The 16,218-nt window shown below is 34.0% G+C and overlaps 1 protein-coding gene across 2 annotated transcripts in view; it reads left to right on the forward strand.

The window, feature by feature from the left end:
- Positions 1-16,218, forward strand: part of Dnai4 (dynein axonemal intermediate chain 4) — a 110,865-nt gene that overhangs the window by 20,415 nt on the left and 74,232 nt on the right. For both annotated transcript variants that reach the window (XM_047539741.1, XM_047539735.1), the window contains exons 5-6: positions 7,387-7,543; positions 10,207-10,346. In XM_047539741.1, the coding sequence (XP_047395697.1) occupies positions 7,387-7,543; positions 10,207-10,346 (297 nt within the window). The remainder of the gene's footprint in view (positions 1-7,386; positions 7,544-10,206; positions 10,347-16,218) is intronic.

Below are 16,218 nucleotides of genomic sequence, written 5' to 3' on the forward strand. Positions count from 1 at the left end.
CCCACCTTTATCACACACACACACACACACACACACACACACACACACACACATACACATGCGTACCAAATTATAAAATAAACACCTGTGAATCTATACTGATGTAAGTGAATGAATAAAGGACACAGGAGAGACTAATCTGTAGAGAAAAAAATTTTTTTTCTTTTGTTATTAGAGCATTATAGTTACACATAGTAATTGGATTAATCTTGACAAATTCATATATGCATGGAATTCAATTTCAGTTCATTTTTCTGTCCTCCTCCCTCCCCCAATTCTCCTGATCTTCCTTTTGCTCATGTATTTATTTTTGATTGGGTCTTTCTACTTATACATAAAGGTGAAATTCCTGTGGTATATTTATATATTCACATACTATGTTGTTTGTTTTAAAAAATTCATTCTGCATTCCCTTCCCTTTCCCATCCCTCCTCTCTCTTTCTACTGATCTTCATGATATCGGTCCTCCCCTCCTCCTTTCCTTTATTTTTCTCTGGCTTCCACATATGGGATAAAACCTTCAACCCTTGATTTTCCAAGACTGACTTATTTTACTCAGTATGATCTCCATTTCTATCCACTTACTGGCAAATGCCATAATTTTTTTCTTCATGGCTTATGAAACTCCACTGTATATATGTACCACAATTTGTTAATCCATTTGTCTATTGATAGGCATCTGGGTTGATTTCATAATTTGGCTATTGTGAATTGTCCTGCTGTAAACATTGAGGTAGTGTATTGCTACAGTATGCTGATTTTAGTTCTTTTGGATAAATATCAAAGATTGGGATAGCTTTTTGAGGAATCTCCATACTGCTCTTCAGAGTGGTGGTTGTAGTCTGCAATTCCACCAGCAATGTATGTGTTGTTTTCCAGAAGAATTCTAAATAAATAATGTAGATATTCCTCCCTCAAGAATGTGGAACTTAACTCTCCATCCTGAAAGTGTGGGCTTTTCATTTTGACTTTCTTTGAAGAGTATAGTATATTTATATGGGGTGGAGAAGAATAACTTTAAAGCAGAGAAACCTGACAAAGTGATTAAAATCATCAGTAATAAGTCATGTTAATAACATGTACCTTAGATCTCTGATGAGAATGACAGTTTTCCTCTGTAGTCTTCCTCCAGAAACCCATAACACTGTTTAACATCAGGCAAATCCAAAATGATGCACATTCTCCAAAATATATGACCAGTACTCCTCAAAACTCAGTTATCAAAAACAAGGAAAGTCTGAAAAACTGTCACAGTATAGAAGAATCTAAGGGGACATGATGACTAGATATAATGTTAGGTATCTTGGATAAGATTCTGGAGGAGAAAAATGTCAGTTAAAAACTAAGGAAATTGAAATAAAATATGAAATTTAGATGATAATGAAGTATCCTTATTGGTTCTTTAGTTGTATGAAATATGATAATGTTAAAATAGGGAAAACTGAATGCAGGGTATACGGGAACTATAATATTCTTGGAACTTTTCTGAAATTATTCTAAGAAATTTATTGATTTTTTAAAAATCTAATAAAAACTTAAATAAATCCTTCAATGATTCTTGTTGATGCTAGTTTGAGAACCATTGTTTCATTGCATAACCAGAAGGAAGCATATTATTAGGAAAGCTTGTAGCTTTTTTTGCAAGGTAGGGACCAAACTGCATTTTACAGTTTTTCTTTAGGTGGTCTCAGTGAATCAATGGCTTACTGAAATAGTCATGTTTGATTCCTTCTTGCTTCTCATTTGTTTACCTACTCTTCTAGCAAGATTTATTTTTTCCTATGCTCTTGTTATGTTTATGTGCTTCCTCATCTCAGTTTATGATTCATTTAAGCATCTTCTGTAATGTCCATTTAGTGGTCATGAATCCTTTTAGTTTATGCTTATCTTGGAGAGTTTTATTTCTCCTTTGAATCTGAAGGACAACAGCTGTGTTTTATTTAGCTTTTTCCATTGCTATAACCAAAAGACCTGACAGAAACAACATAAAGTAGGAAAAGTTTATTTGGGGCTCACATTTTCACAAGTCTCAGTCAGCAGATGACCAATTCCATTGCTCTAGACCCAAGTTGAGGAAGCATATCATGGGGGAATGGCCCAGTGGAGGAAAGCTGCTTAGCTCATGGAAGGATTAGGAAGCAGGATGGAGGAGGGGGCCACAAGGAAGATGCGCCCTTCCAGATCATGCCCCAGTTGCTCACCTCCTCCTACTCCCACCTGCCTACAGTTACCACCTAGTTCATTTCAACCACAATGGACTGATTAGGTTAAAGCTCTCATAATCTATTTCATCTCCAAATATTCCTGCATTAACAGGAACTTTGGAGGGGACACCTCATTATCCAAACCATAACATATTCTCCCAGTCCCTAAAAGCTCATGTCCATCTCATGGTGAAAATTTTATTTAGCTCATCTCCAAGAGTTCCAGTCTTAACAGTTTCAGCATTGCCCAAAAGTCCAGTCTAAGTCCAAAGTCTCCAAGACTCAAGGCTAACTCTTGACTGTGACCTCCCGTAAAACTCAAAAGCAGTTACATATATCCAATATATAGTTGTACAGAGTAAACATTTCTGTTCCATAAAGGAGGAGTGGAACATAGAAAGAAGGAATGGGTCTTGCTTTGACAAAACAAAAACCCGGCTGGGCAAACAGTTCCAGTAACTCCATGTGTAGCATCTAGGACACACATTCTCTTCAAAGGATTTGGAAAGTCCTGCTCTTTGAATTTTCTGTTTACAACGCACATGGCCTCTCTTTTAAGCCAATTCCCTCCACAACCAACAGCTTTTCTCAGAAAACAGTCCATGTTACTGAATTCCTGAGGTTTCCATTTCAACTTTGGCTTCACCTTAAGAGCTTCACCCATTGTCCCCTCCGGTGCAACCCACAGGGATTTTTGACCCTGCTACACTTTGGCTCCCCGGCCCTTCCTTTGTAATTGCATTGAAAGCCTTCATAACTCAACTGAAGAATCCTACATTCCTTCAGAACCAGTACCAGGTGGATGACGTTAAGGTCTACTAACAGCTTGTGAAATACTTTGACGCCCTAGAATCAGGGCTGCAATTGCCTCTGAGTATCTACGAGACTCACCATGGCGAAAGAACTTCCTAGGCCCCTGTGTGCAAGCAGAGCACCCCGTGATCTCAACAGAATCTTCCCTTGACCCTACACCCTTTAGCCTGCAATGGGTGTGATCCTGCAAATTCCTGAGATGTCCTTGAGCCATCTTTCCTATTGTCTCTGTTCAAAGTATTAGCATCTCTTAAAGGGCTATAATCTCTTCAACAAGCACACCTTTCTTGTCACCAGTTTTATAGCACTTTTGTGATCAAATTGCAAAATTTTAAAATCCCTTAGCTCTGTTTTCTGCTCCCAATTCTTATAGTAAACCTGCTAAAAGCTGCCAGCAAAATCCATGCCACTGACTGAATGCTGTACTGCCTTGGCATTTCCTCCAGTGGATTAATTAATCCATCATTTTAAATTCAGCCTCACACAAAGTCTTATGATATGGGCAAAATATATACAAACTCTTCCAGAATATAACATGAGTAGCCTCTAGACCAATTTCCAATAGGGTCCTACTTCTCTCTGAAACCTTATGAGCAGAGTCCACATTTGTATTGACATTCTGCTCTTCTGAGCTCCCACCAGAATCACTCATTAAGTTCTGTTTAGAACATTCTAAAGCTGTTCCAGTTTTCATTGCAGAACTTCTAAAAATTCCTCTCACAAACCAGCTTCAAAGTCTTCCAAACCACATGGTCAGATTAGTCATATCAGGTTGGTACTTCTCAGTACCAACCTCTGTTGTAGTTAGCTTATTCATTTCTGTGACCAAAACACCAGACAAGAACAGATGAGGAAAAGTTTATTTGAGGCTCATGGTTTCAGACCACAGATGACTGTTCCGTGGCTCTGGACCCAAGTTGAGGCAGCATATCATGGGAGAAGTGCTGGGTAAAGGAAAGCTGCTTAGGAAGAAAAGAGGGGAGGGGTACAGGGAAGATGCACCCTTCTAGATCATGCCCTCCTACTCCTGTGACCTACCTCCTCTAGCCATGCCCCAATGGTCTGTAGTTATCACCAAAACTAGGATGAACTGATGAGATTACAGCTCTCATAATCTGATCGTTTTACCTGTGAATATGCCTACATTAACAGGAGCTTTGGGGAGGTACCTCCTATCCAAAACCATAAGAAGCTGAATATAGTAGTTTAGGTTGATAGTTATTTTCTTTCAGGACTTTATATATGTGTGTATATATGTGTGTATATATGTGTGTATATATGTGTGTATATATATACACATCTCGTTCCATGCCTTCTTGTCCTTTCAAATTTCTATTGAGAGATTCTGCTATTATTCTGGTGGTTTAATCTTTACAAATGACTTCATACTTGCAGCTTTTAACATTTTCTTTGTTCTATACTTTTGGCAGTTTAACTGTAGTATGTCATGCAGGTTGTTTTCTGTTTTATGTCTGTTTAATGTTCTAAATGCTTCCAGTACCTGAATGTCCATGTAATTCCCCAAATTTGGTAGATTTTCTGATGTTATTTCACTGAATAGGTTTTCTGTACTATTAGTCTGTAGTTCCATTTTCTCATCAAATCCTGAGTTGTATGTTTGATCTTTTAATGTTGTCCCAGAAATCTTGTATGTTTTATTCATAGTTTCTTATATTTTCTTTATTACTCTCTAAATGTGTTAGGCTTGTTTTAAAGTCCTGATATTCTTTATTTTTTATTTAATCTATTGGTTAAGCTTCCCAACTGAGAGTTTTCCAAGATCTCTGTTTGGTTCTCTTTTAAAATCTATATCTCTAATTGAATTGCTCTTATATATCCTGCATTGTCTTTTTTAATTCATTCAACTCTTTATTCATATCCTCTTTGAACATATTGATTATTTAAAAAATCAGTCTTTTGAGTTCTTTGTCCTACAGTTCTTTGGAATCAGTATCTAGAGAGTTATTAACTTTCAGAGAAGTCATATTGCCTTCTTTTTTCATATTTCTTGTGTTTCTATGTTGAGATTAGTGCATTTGTTGGAATGGAACTTTCTTTCACTTTTACATGAAGGACTTCTTTATGAGCAGCCTTCTCTTGACCATGTGTCAGTTTATGTGTAGTGTTGAGTTCAATTCTAAATGCAGTTCTTAGTATAGTTCCCTGTGACTTCTTAGGCTGATTAGTGGGTTTCAACATAGTGCCTGCTGTGTTGGAGTCTAAGTGACCTGCTTTCTTTATAGGTCTCATAAGAGTGGAGACCTTCTGGAAGTGTTGGCAGGCGTGTTATAGACAACTGCTTTGTAGGTGTACCCTCTCTGGTTTCTCCTCCAGGCTTGTCAGTGTTCTATCACAAATATATTTTCATGATTTTAAAATTTATATTTAATTATTAATTAGTATTCATAGATGAGTACAATATAATTTGTTTAACTATTCCAAATTTTGATGACTGGTTTACCTTTTTAAAAAATAACTTTTTAACATGACTCCCTAAGCACAAGAAATAAAAGTAGAAATCAATAATTGGGATAGATTCAAACTTCTGAGAAAAAGCTTTTTTCTCAGAAAAGGAAACAATCAACAATGTGAAGACACCTACAGAGTGGAAGAAAATCTTTGCCACACATACTTCAGATAGAGCACTAATCTTCAGAATCTATAAAGAACTCAAAAATCTTTACACCAAGAATACAAATAACCCAGTCAATAAATGGGCTAAGGAAATGAGCAGATACTTCACAGAAGATCTATAAGCAATCAACAGATACATGAAAAAATGTTCAACATCTCTAGTAATAAGAGAAATGGAAATCAAAACTACCCCAAGATTTCATCACCCCAATTGGAATGTCTTTTATCAAGAATACAAGTAAAAATAGGTGTTGGTGAGGATGTAGGGGAAAGGTACACTCATACGTTGCTGGTTGCAAATTGGTGCAGCCACTCTGGAAGGCAGTATGGAGATTCCTTAGAAAACTTGGACAGGAACCACCATTTGACCCAGTTATCCCTCTCCTTGGTTTATACCTAAAGGACTTAAAATTGGCATACTACAGTAATGCAGCTACATCAATGTTTATAGCAGCTGAATTCACAATAGCTAGATTGTGGAACCAACCTAGATGCCCTTCAATAGATGAATGGATAAAGAGATGTTGATATATATACACAATGGAATATTACTCAGCCATAAAGAAGAATGAAATTATGGCATTTGCAGGTAAATGGGTGGAGTTGGAGAATATCGTGCTAAATGAAATAAGCCAATCCCAAAAAAAGAAAGACTGAATGATTTCTCAGATAAGTAGATGATGATACATAACTGGGGGGTAGAGGAGGTAAGGGAAAATTGGAGGAAGAATGGGTTGTGTAGAGGGAAATGGGTGGGGAGGAGGTGGGGGAAGAAAAGATAATATAATAAGATAAACATCATTACCCTGTGTACATATATGATTACATAAGCAGTGTGACTCTACTTCATGTATAACCAGAGAAATGAAAGTTGTACCCCATTTGTGTACGATAAATCAAAAAAATCTTTTAAAAAAGTTATTAAGAATGTGTTTTCTCAGACTATGGGCCTTCTTTAGAGGAGATTGAGATGAAGCTTTCTGGAAATTGTATGTTCTTATTTTCCTAAAGTTGTTCAAACTTTACTAATCCTAAAGTCCTATGAATCCCTGCTTCACACACATTAACAGAATAAACTCTTGACATACACGCCATGTCATGCCTCTTTATTGCCCACATAACCAATTCCAAATTCACTCAGCCCCAAAACTCTATTCTCAGTGGAATTTTCCAAGGACCTTATACTTGTGACTATCCTAAAGGTTTTTGCCAATCCTTTTCAAAATAATCTTGAGCCCATTTTATTCCTCTAGTCAATGAGAACTTCTTTTGGAGAGGCTTTATAGCTCCTGGTGAAGATGATTTGAGGTAATCTATAAGTCAAAAAATAACCAATAAGATTTTTGTAGGTACAGAAGAAATTAACTCCAGGACTTACAGAGGGTTGCATGCTATATCTCCCCGAGTAAACTTATACTCACATTTTGCAAGAGCATTTAGTCACACCAGAATCCCTATTAATATTGTGGAATAGTTATAAAAATGGGGATTCCCTTGGAGTTATGACTATGGCTATGAGACTAGCCTAGGTTTGAATACCTATAGTCAGCAAAGAACACTGTTCATGGCTATAAGATCCAGTTTGGTTTCAGAGATGTGGAATAGACTATCTCAAAACATGGGCTGTTCCTTGATCATATAATCACCTGCAATATATGACCCATGATATATTTTGGCAATGAGGAAAAAAAGTAAATTTATCAGTTAATGAGTTTTATTATATCATGTATTTCAGACTTACGTGTTATGAGGGCAGTGCCTGAAACAACTATAACAAAAGAAGACCTTGAGAAGAATATAGAGATAATACTCACAGAGTCAGAGATGCTACAATTGTTTGACTTGCCAACAGTCATGATCTCTGTAGAATCTGAAGAAGTTGAGAAAGTAATGTATGTATAGTTCAACTATCTACTTTGCTGCTATACTTCAGATGCTAAGTCAGGGCTTCTTTACCTTGTTTCTATGAAGGGTGCTTGGGGAATTTCTGAATATGTACTAGGTGTATGTGCCCTGTAAAATTATGTTTATGTTGTATGTAAATTTTCATAGAGGAAAAATCCATAGTTTCACCTTACTTTCAAAGGTAAAAGGGGAGATGTTGGTCTATAGGTACAAAATTACAGCTAGATAGCAGGATTAAATTCTGGTATTCTGTTGTACAGTAGGGTGACTATAATTAACAATGTATATTTCCAAATAACTAGATGAGAGGATTTTGAATGTTCTCATCACAAAGACATAATAAATATTGATGTGATGGATATACTACTTACCCTGATTTATCAAAACAAAATGTGTTCATAAATCAAAATACTACATTTTGCCCCATGTATTTGTGAAATTATTATTTGTCAGTTAAACTTAAAAAAATGTGAATTTCTAAGACAAAAATAAAGGCACTAAAGAAGTCTTAATATAGATTTTAATTATATTTTATGCACATATAGATTGATTTAAAAAGAAAGGACTGATATTTAAGACATAAAGGAAAATGTTGTGGGGGAAATAAAGGAATTTAGTCTGTTGAGGCAGTTTTTAAAAATTTCTCTTTATTATTAAGTATAAGTACACTATTCTTGACTTGTGTATTTGATGCTCTATTGTTAGATGCAAACATCAAAGATTGTTTTATATTCTTGGAGAATTGGCTTTTCTATAATTTTATAATATCCCTCCTTATCCCTGATATTTTTCTTGCTTTGAAGTCTTCTCTGTCTGAAATTAATATAGTCTATATAGAGTATTAATACATTAATTTCATCCCAAATATCATTTAAATGTGATTCATAGTATTAAAACATCTATTGCTAAAATAATTTTAGGGCATTGCCCTGCCCCAAATATGAAATATTGTAAAATTGTTTGAACTCTAATAGAATTAGGTCATGAATAACATAGTTTTACAGACTTATAAGAAGTAAGAGAAAGTGCACCTAGGACCCCCCAAAAAGGGAGCCCAAGGATGTAGCTCAGTAGTAGACGTGCGCTTAGTATAAATGAGGCTCTGGGTTCAATCACAAGAATTACCAAAAAGGAAGAAAAAAAAGAAAAACAACCTAGCCCAGGAGTTTAGGGCCTGCATGAGCAACACAGTGAGACATTATCTCTTTGAAAATAAAGGGAGGTGGGGCGTTGGAGAGGGGTGGGGACACTTAATTATCTCAAGAGGTCCTAAATTACTAGGACCTGTTTTTGGAAGCAAACACAGATCTCTGGAGAAAGCATACCCCATTCAGGCTTCTACTGTTTCCTTAGATTTAATTTTTTAAAAACACATCAAACCAATAAAGAAATAATTCATTATGAATAAGAATAAACAGAAGTAACAAATCCTAGATCTAGACACTGAGGATTATGGATAATACTATCAGATATAGAATATAAAATATGTGTGAAATATTTAAACAGACAACATTAAGAAACTATCTGATGAGTCATGTTTGGAAAAAGAACTTTAAAGTATCTTTATATAATTGTTGAAAATAAACAGCAAATATAGTAAGCATAATTGATTGAGATTTAATAGATTTAAAAAGATCTGGATAAGTTATACAAATGAAACTTGAAGAGAAAAATAACTTATAAAGCATGAAAACTGAAGTTAAAAATGTTTGGTCTGACATATATCTAATACAGTTTGAAAGCACAGAACAGAAAGAATGAAAGAAAGGTACTGGTAGATTTTTAAAATAGAAGAAAAGTATGGGAAAAAAAATTTTTTTTTTCACTTTCAGAGAAACAAACTGACAACACTATTAGATATAAAAGTCACTCAATGGTATGAAGGCATAAGTATAAACTTAAATATTCCTAATAAAATAATCTCGATACACAGAGAACAAAAATTGGAAACCTGATAAGTATCCATGTAAATAGAAGATTTTACCATCTCTCTTAATTTTTGAAAGGTCAACCAGGTAATAAATAAAGTATTATATATACAGAAAATTTGAACAAAATCTTAATGACCATAAACATACCTCTGCATTCAACAGTTAGCAAGCACATTCTTTCTGAGCACATTCATAAAGCAAGGTCTCAAAAATTTTAAAGAATGAAATAAATGTTAATAGAATCAAATAAACTAAATTCTCTGATAATGTGATATAGTAAAAAAAAAAAAAATAAGCCACAACTGAAAGACATATTTACATCTGCATTTGGAAGTTAGAAAACACATTTCTAAATTCCTCAGATAAAGAAATCATAATGAAATTTTAAAAAAATACTAAGAACTGACCAATTATGAAAATATACTTAGAGGAAGTAGTACCTTGAAGGAGTATATAACTTTAAATGTTTACATCAAAGTTCATAAAACCTCTATAGAGATAGTGCTAATTACTGATGGATACTGGAAGTAGTAGAGATGTTGAGAGGTACAGTATAAAATCATCCTTTGGAGGTAAATTAGTCTTTTCTTGAGGGAATATTTGAACTCTGACTTCACATTAATGATAATAATATCAAGTAAAAGAATGACATAAATAGAAAATATGTACAGTGATAATTGATTTTTATTAATGATTTGGTTTTACTTTATTCTTTACAGCCAGAGAAATAAGAATTATGAAATCCTTTGTAAAAATAGAGCAGACAATGACTTGTATGTTGAAAGGATGATGCAGACTTTTAATGGTGCCCCAAAGAATAAAGATGTTCAATGTGATAAAATCGTAACAGAAGACAAAGGTAATTTGTTTTATTCTCCTTGATAGACTACTGTATTTATCAAGTCTGACAATCAACAAATAAATGTTAGAATATAGAGAGCAAAAATAGAAATAATTTGGACAATTCACAATAGTAATTGTGTACTCTGATCTATAGTTTTCAGAATTTGAAAAATAAGGTAACAAATAATAAAGTTATAGATTTGAATAACATAACTCTATCTTGATTTTTATGTATACTAAATCATAGTATTCTGTACTCTTCAATTGTTCTTGAAAGATTTATAGAAACTAGTATGTCACAAAGAATATCTACCACAATTAACATTTTAAATGTTCCAGACACTCTTTAGGCCCTTCACATAGGTTAACTGGTTTAATTCTCACAACTCTACATGTTAGGTACTATTATTATCACCTATTTTATGAGGAAATAAGTAAAAAGAAATTAGCTAACTTGCTCTTAGTCCAGAGCCTATGTTTTCAACAACTGCACTTACTGCTCTCAGTGTTTACAAATTAACATTCCTGAAAACATTTTGTAGCCAAAAATCTGTAATGTGTGACCAAAGGAATATTTATACAAAAGGTTATGTACAATCTTAATTGTCTTTACTACTCAACAAAACTATAAACTAGTTTTTAAAAGATTAAAATGAACTTCTAGCAAAAATGTTTAATCAGTTTTAATAAAAATATATTTTTATTAATGAGTTAGTTTTACACCTAGAGAAATAAAAATTATTAAATTATTTGTAGAACTAGATGAGACAAAATATATGTGGGTGTGCATATGTGTATGTATCTTGCCTAATCTATCTTGTAGGTGGAAACATTTATTTCTTGTTCCTAATATATCTCTAGGAATAAAGATGTGACTTACCTAATTGGTCAGTTAGGGAGCAGAAATATGGAAGTGCTTGGTTCCCTGCTTTCCCTTTCCTCGTAGCCTGCAAGTAGCAGAAAATACAAATGATTCATATTAGCTTCTCCATGCTACGAATTTAAAAGGGAGATTACTCAACATGGAGAGGTCTATAGTTATTAAGCTGTATTTGGTAAGTCTGTCTAATTCTAGAATTTATGATTAAGGAGTTCTTTGTTGCTACACATTTAAACCTTATTAGCCTACAGTTATTAATAAAGGAGAAATTTTATCTGGTTTTTTCCTTGTCAGTGTCTCAACTGGTAAGAACTTAGACAAGCTCAGAAAAGTGAATACTTAGATGATATTCAGTAACTTTCTTTAGTCCTTCAATTCATATCAGGAATTTAAAGATATGATAGTAAGTAGAGGATTTTAAATGGATCACTCCCTGTGACTTTATAATAGATTTAAAAATAAAGAAAATAATCCTTCTTTATAGAACTCAAAATTACTAAAATTGCTTTAAAAAATGATAGAATTCTACATAATTGAAGAAATGGGGAAGTTTTTACCAAAGAATAACCCCCATAATATAGCCCACATCAAGAATCTTCTTAGAGGTTGAATCTGTAAATATGAGAATAATTCATAAGACCTATGTATATTGGTCAGAATTCTCTAGAGAAATGGAACCAATAAGGCACACATACACACACATAGTCACACAGGGCTGCTAACCATGTTTCAATGATGGACCGCATACATGATAGTAATTGCATACGATTATATTACCTAATGAAATCATAACTCTCTTAATTTGAATGATGTTTACACAACAATGGAATCACCTAATGATTCATTTCTCATAATGTAACTGTTAAATGGCACATGTCTGTATAAATAGAGATTTTTTTTGGTAAGGTATTGGCTTAATAAGGTTTAGAGGTTGAGAAGTACCAAGAATTGTCCATCTGTAAACTCAGGAAAGTTGATAGTATGGTTTGAAGACCTGAAGGTCACAGCACCAATGGTGCGTATTCCAGTCTGGTTTTGAAAACCATAGAACTAGGAGCACTGACGGCAGAAGAGTAATGTCTCTTACAAAAAAATAAAAAGCATTTAATATGTTCAGATTCAGTCTTGATAAAGTTGTCTGTAAAGAAATAGTAAAATCTTTCTTCATAAAATATTTGATATAAAAAGTAAACTTTTTGCTTAAATATAAACCAAGATAATTCCCATGAAATATAGGAACCAGAAAAGGGTACCACTATTACAGTAATCTTTTATCATCATTTTAGCAGTTCCAACTTTTGCAGTAAGACAAGAACAGATATGGAACATTAATATTCTTAAGGAAAAAACAAAATTATCATTATTTGTAGGCAGTATTAATATCTACTTAGAACTATGTTAGTCAGCTTTTTGCTGTTGTGACAAATGCCTGAGATTATTAACTTAAAAGGAAGAAAAATTTATTTTGGCTCAGTGTTTGAGAGGTTTCAGTTTATGATCACTTGGTTTCGTTGCTTTGGGCCTATGGTGTCAGGATCATGTGGCAGAAGAGCTCTGTTTACCTCAGGGCATACAGAAAGCAAAATGTGAAAGAGACTAGGATCTCAATATCCCCTTCAAGGGCATGCCCTGACTGACCTAACTCCTTCCAATAGGCCCCACTTCCTAAAGTTTGTCTTCACAATAGTGCCACATTGTTGGTTACCAAACTTTTAACACATTGGCCTTTGAGGGCATTCCAGACTATAACAGATACCTCAAGAGCATTAACTGGTGGTAGTCCTAGGATGACACCAGCAAAGATGGCAGAATAGGTGATTCCAGCTATATGTCCCTCCAAAGAAATGGCAAAAAAATTGAGCAAAAACTGTCAGATGAACTCTTATCAGAATTCTAGAAAATAGTCAAAGGTGTGTAGCAACCTAGCAAGAGCTGAATCAAGAAAAGGTAACTTAATATGCAATAAAGGAAGTATGTAGAAAACTAATCAGAGACCTAGGTAATTAAATACATTGGTATCAGTTTTAAATTCTTTCAAAACTTTGCTAAATATTCAAAACTTGTGACATTAAAAGTTGAGAAAAAAGTAAGTTCTAAAGAAGTAAAATATATATGTAACATAAAAGGGTTGTTTAAAACACTCCATTAACTCTTAAAAAAGAGAAAAAAGCAACGATATTGCTAGGAAATTTTCATGGCATCTTCACTTGTTTCTTCTCACTCCCCTCTAAGGTGGTGGTCTTTTTGTGTGTGTTTGTGCTAAGAATTGAACCTAGGGGCACTCTACCACTGAGCTACGTCCCAAGTTTCTTGTTATTTTTTGAGACAAGGACTTGCTAAGTTGCTCAAACGTGATCCTCCTTCTTCAGCCTCCCAAGTATCACAGATGTATGCCAACTCACCCCACATAAGTGGTAGTATTAAAGGCAGTAACCTTTTGCAGTGTGAGACCCTGGCCTGGCTTATTCTCAAAGGGAATCTTATCTCAAAAAATTAGGTTTGTCTGTTTTAACCTGTCTTGGGGTTACCCGAAGGACTGAAACAACAGTTTGATTTTTTTCACCAAACTCAAAACTCTGTCAGGCAGTAAAGCAACTGTACATAGGGCATTCTTCAAAAACATTCTAAGAAAACTGAACATATTCAATGACACAAATATATATTGACATATGTCAATAGTAACCAAAAGAAAATGTGGGACTGGGATCGTAGCTCAGTGGTAGAGTGCTTCCCTAGCAAGTGTGAAGCACTGAGTTCAAGTCTCAGCACCACATATAAATAAATAAATAAAATAAAATAAAGGTCCATCAACAACTAAGAAACATATTTTTAATAAAAGAAAATGAGATGAGCATAGTAATATTTCACAAAAGATGTCGGGGTACCCCCAGCCCTTCGGCGTGGCCAAGATGGCGCCTGGCAAGGTACCAAGGAAGTGTTGAGAACAAAACCAGGTACCTCCAGCAGACTAATTCTCTCTGCCAACAAGTGGGAAACGAGAATTAGTCCAGAATGCCAAAGGTCCCGGGTTAAGGACCAATAGGGGCTGTTATGAGCAAGGTGGGTCTTCTCTCAGTGGTGGTCTTGGCGACGGGATGGCGATGTAAGTTCTAAATCCACCGAGACAAAATCTGTGGACAGTAGCAGGCTCTTGGTAAGGGTGGAGGAAGGGCTCTGGAAGCATTAACCTTTTAATCTCTTGGAGGTCATTTTAGCATATAGACTGAAATTTGGTTTATATCAGTACATTAATATTTGACCTTAGGAAAAAACCTTGAATAGTTTTAACTGTTGTGTTACTTACATATACATGTAAACCTTTTAAAATTTACTCTTAATTAACATTTTTTAACCACTTAGACACTCTTGTTGTTTACTTATATGTATTACAGCCTTATTTTATTCCCTTATTTTATTTCCCTTCTTTTTTAATTAAAAAACATTTTTTGAGGGAGGTAGTTGAGGGGAGATCTAACATTCAAGGAAATGTTTGATAGGACAGTAGGTTACCACATGCTAAAGTACTAAGAGTTCTGAGATGATACAAGACAGAACACAATTCACAAATAGTCTTTAAAATTTACTAAGCAAACAAACAATTACCATCCATGGAAAACTATTAAGAACAAACTCCAAGGAGTATAAAGAATCTGATTTCCTGGAGTTATCATTATAATAATTAAATTTTCAGCTTTAAACAAGAAATTATAAAAGATACAAAGAAATGAGAAAAGGTGTCTCATTCAAAGACTAAATTAACAAACTGTCCATGAGGAAATAGAGATAGGACCTGCTAGACAAAAACTTTAGATCAATTACATTGGATATACTGATAAAGTTAAAGGAAACTGGACAAACATCCGGAGTAAATGAGGAGAATGATATATAAACAAATAAAGAATACCAATTAAGAGAAATTAAATAAAGAATCAAATTCTGGAGACTGAAAGTATGATAACTGAAATGGAAAAATAGTAGGTTTGAGCTTGATGATGAAATAATCATTAATTCTTAAAGATAGATCAATTTTAAAATTCCAACCTGTGTAGCAGAAAGAAAAAAATAAGCGAGCAGCCCCTGAGGGACCCATGAGAACACCATCAAGCATGACTATATACACATAAGGACACTCTCAGAGAGGAAGGAGATAAAGGACACGAAGAATGTTTGAAGAAGTAATGACCAGAGTATTTCCAAATTTGATAAAAAATGTAAATCTGCACTTCCAAGAAGCTCAACAAACTATAAGAAGGATGAACAAAGATATCTAGACAGAGACACTAGATAATTAAACTATCAAAGAGTAAAAAGAATATCTTGAAAGCAGTATTAGAAAAATGACTCATAAAGGACTCCTAAAAAGCAGAAAATAAAAGAACACAAGACACTAACTTGAAACCATATGAAAAAAAACAAAGAAGAGTGGTGAAGGTAACTACATAGGTAAATACAAGAGCTAATATTATTGTAATTTTGGTTTCCATCTTCTCTTTTTTTCAATATGATTTAAAAGAAATGTGTAAAATAATAATTGTAAGACTATGTTAATGGGCATATAATGTATAAAGATAATTTTGAAAATATCAAAGTGGTGGGATAGAGCTATGTAAGGAGTATGGTTTTTGTATAATATTGAAGTACGGTAGTAGTAATTCAAAACAATTTTACAAAGTCAATTGTAATAAGCAAGATGACTACCATGAAAATAACTAAAAAATTATACAAAAGAAAATGAGAGTAGAATCAATGTGGCACACTATCAAAAGATTAATTAAATATACAAGAAGGAAGTAATGGAGGATTTGAGGAACAAATATATATAACAGAGAATACAAACATAAAAATGACTTTAAATACAAGTCAATTATGCTCTGCAATTAGAAGGTAGAGAGACTGTCAGAATGGATTAAAAGAAAAACAAGATCCAACTATATGCTGTCTACAGGAGACTCACCTTAGATCCAATGACACAAATATGTGTGAAAGGATGCCGGTAGAAACCAAAAGA

This window comes from Sciurus carolinensis, chromosome 1 (assembly GCF_902686445.1).
Source record: "Sciurus carolinensis chromosome 1, mSciCar1.2, whole genome shotgun sequence".
Taxonomy (NCBI): Eukaryota; Metazoa; Chordata; class Mammalia; order Rodentia; family Sciuridae; genus Sciurus; species Sciurus carolinensis.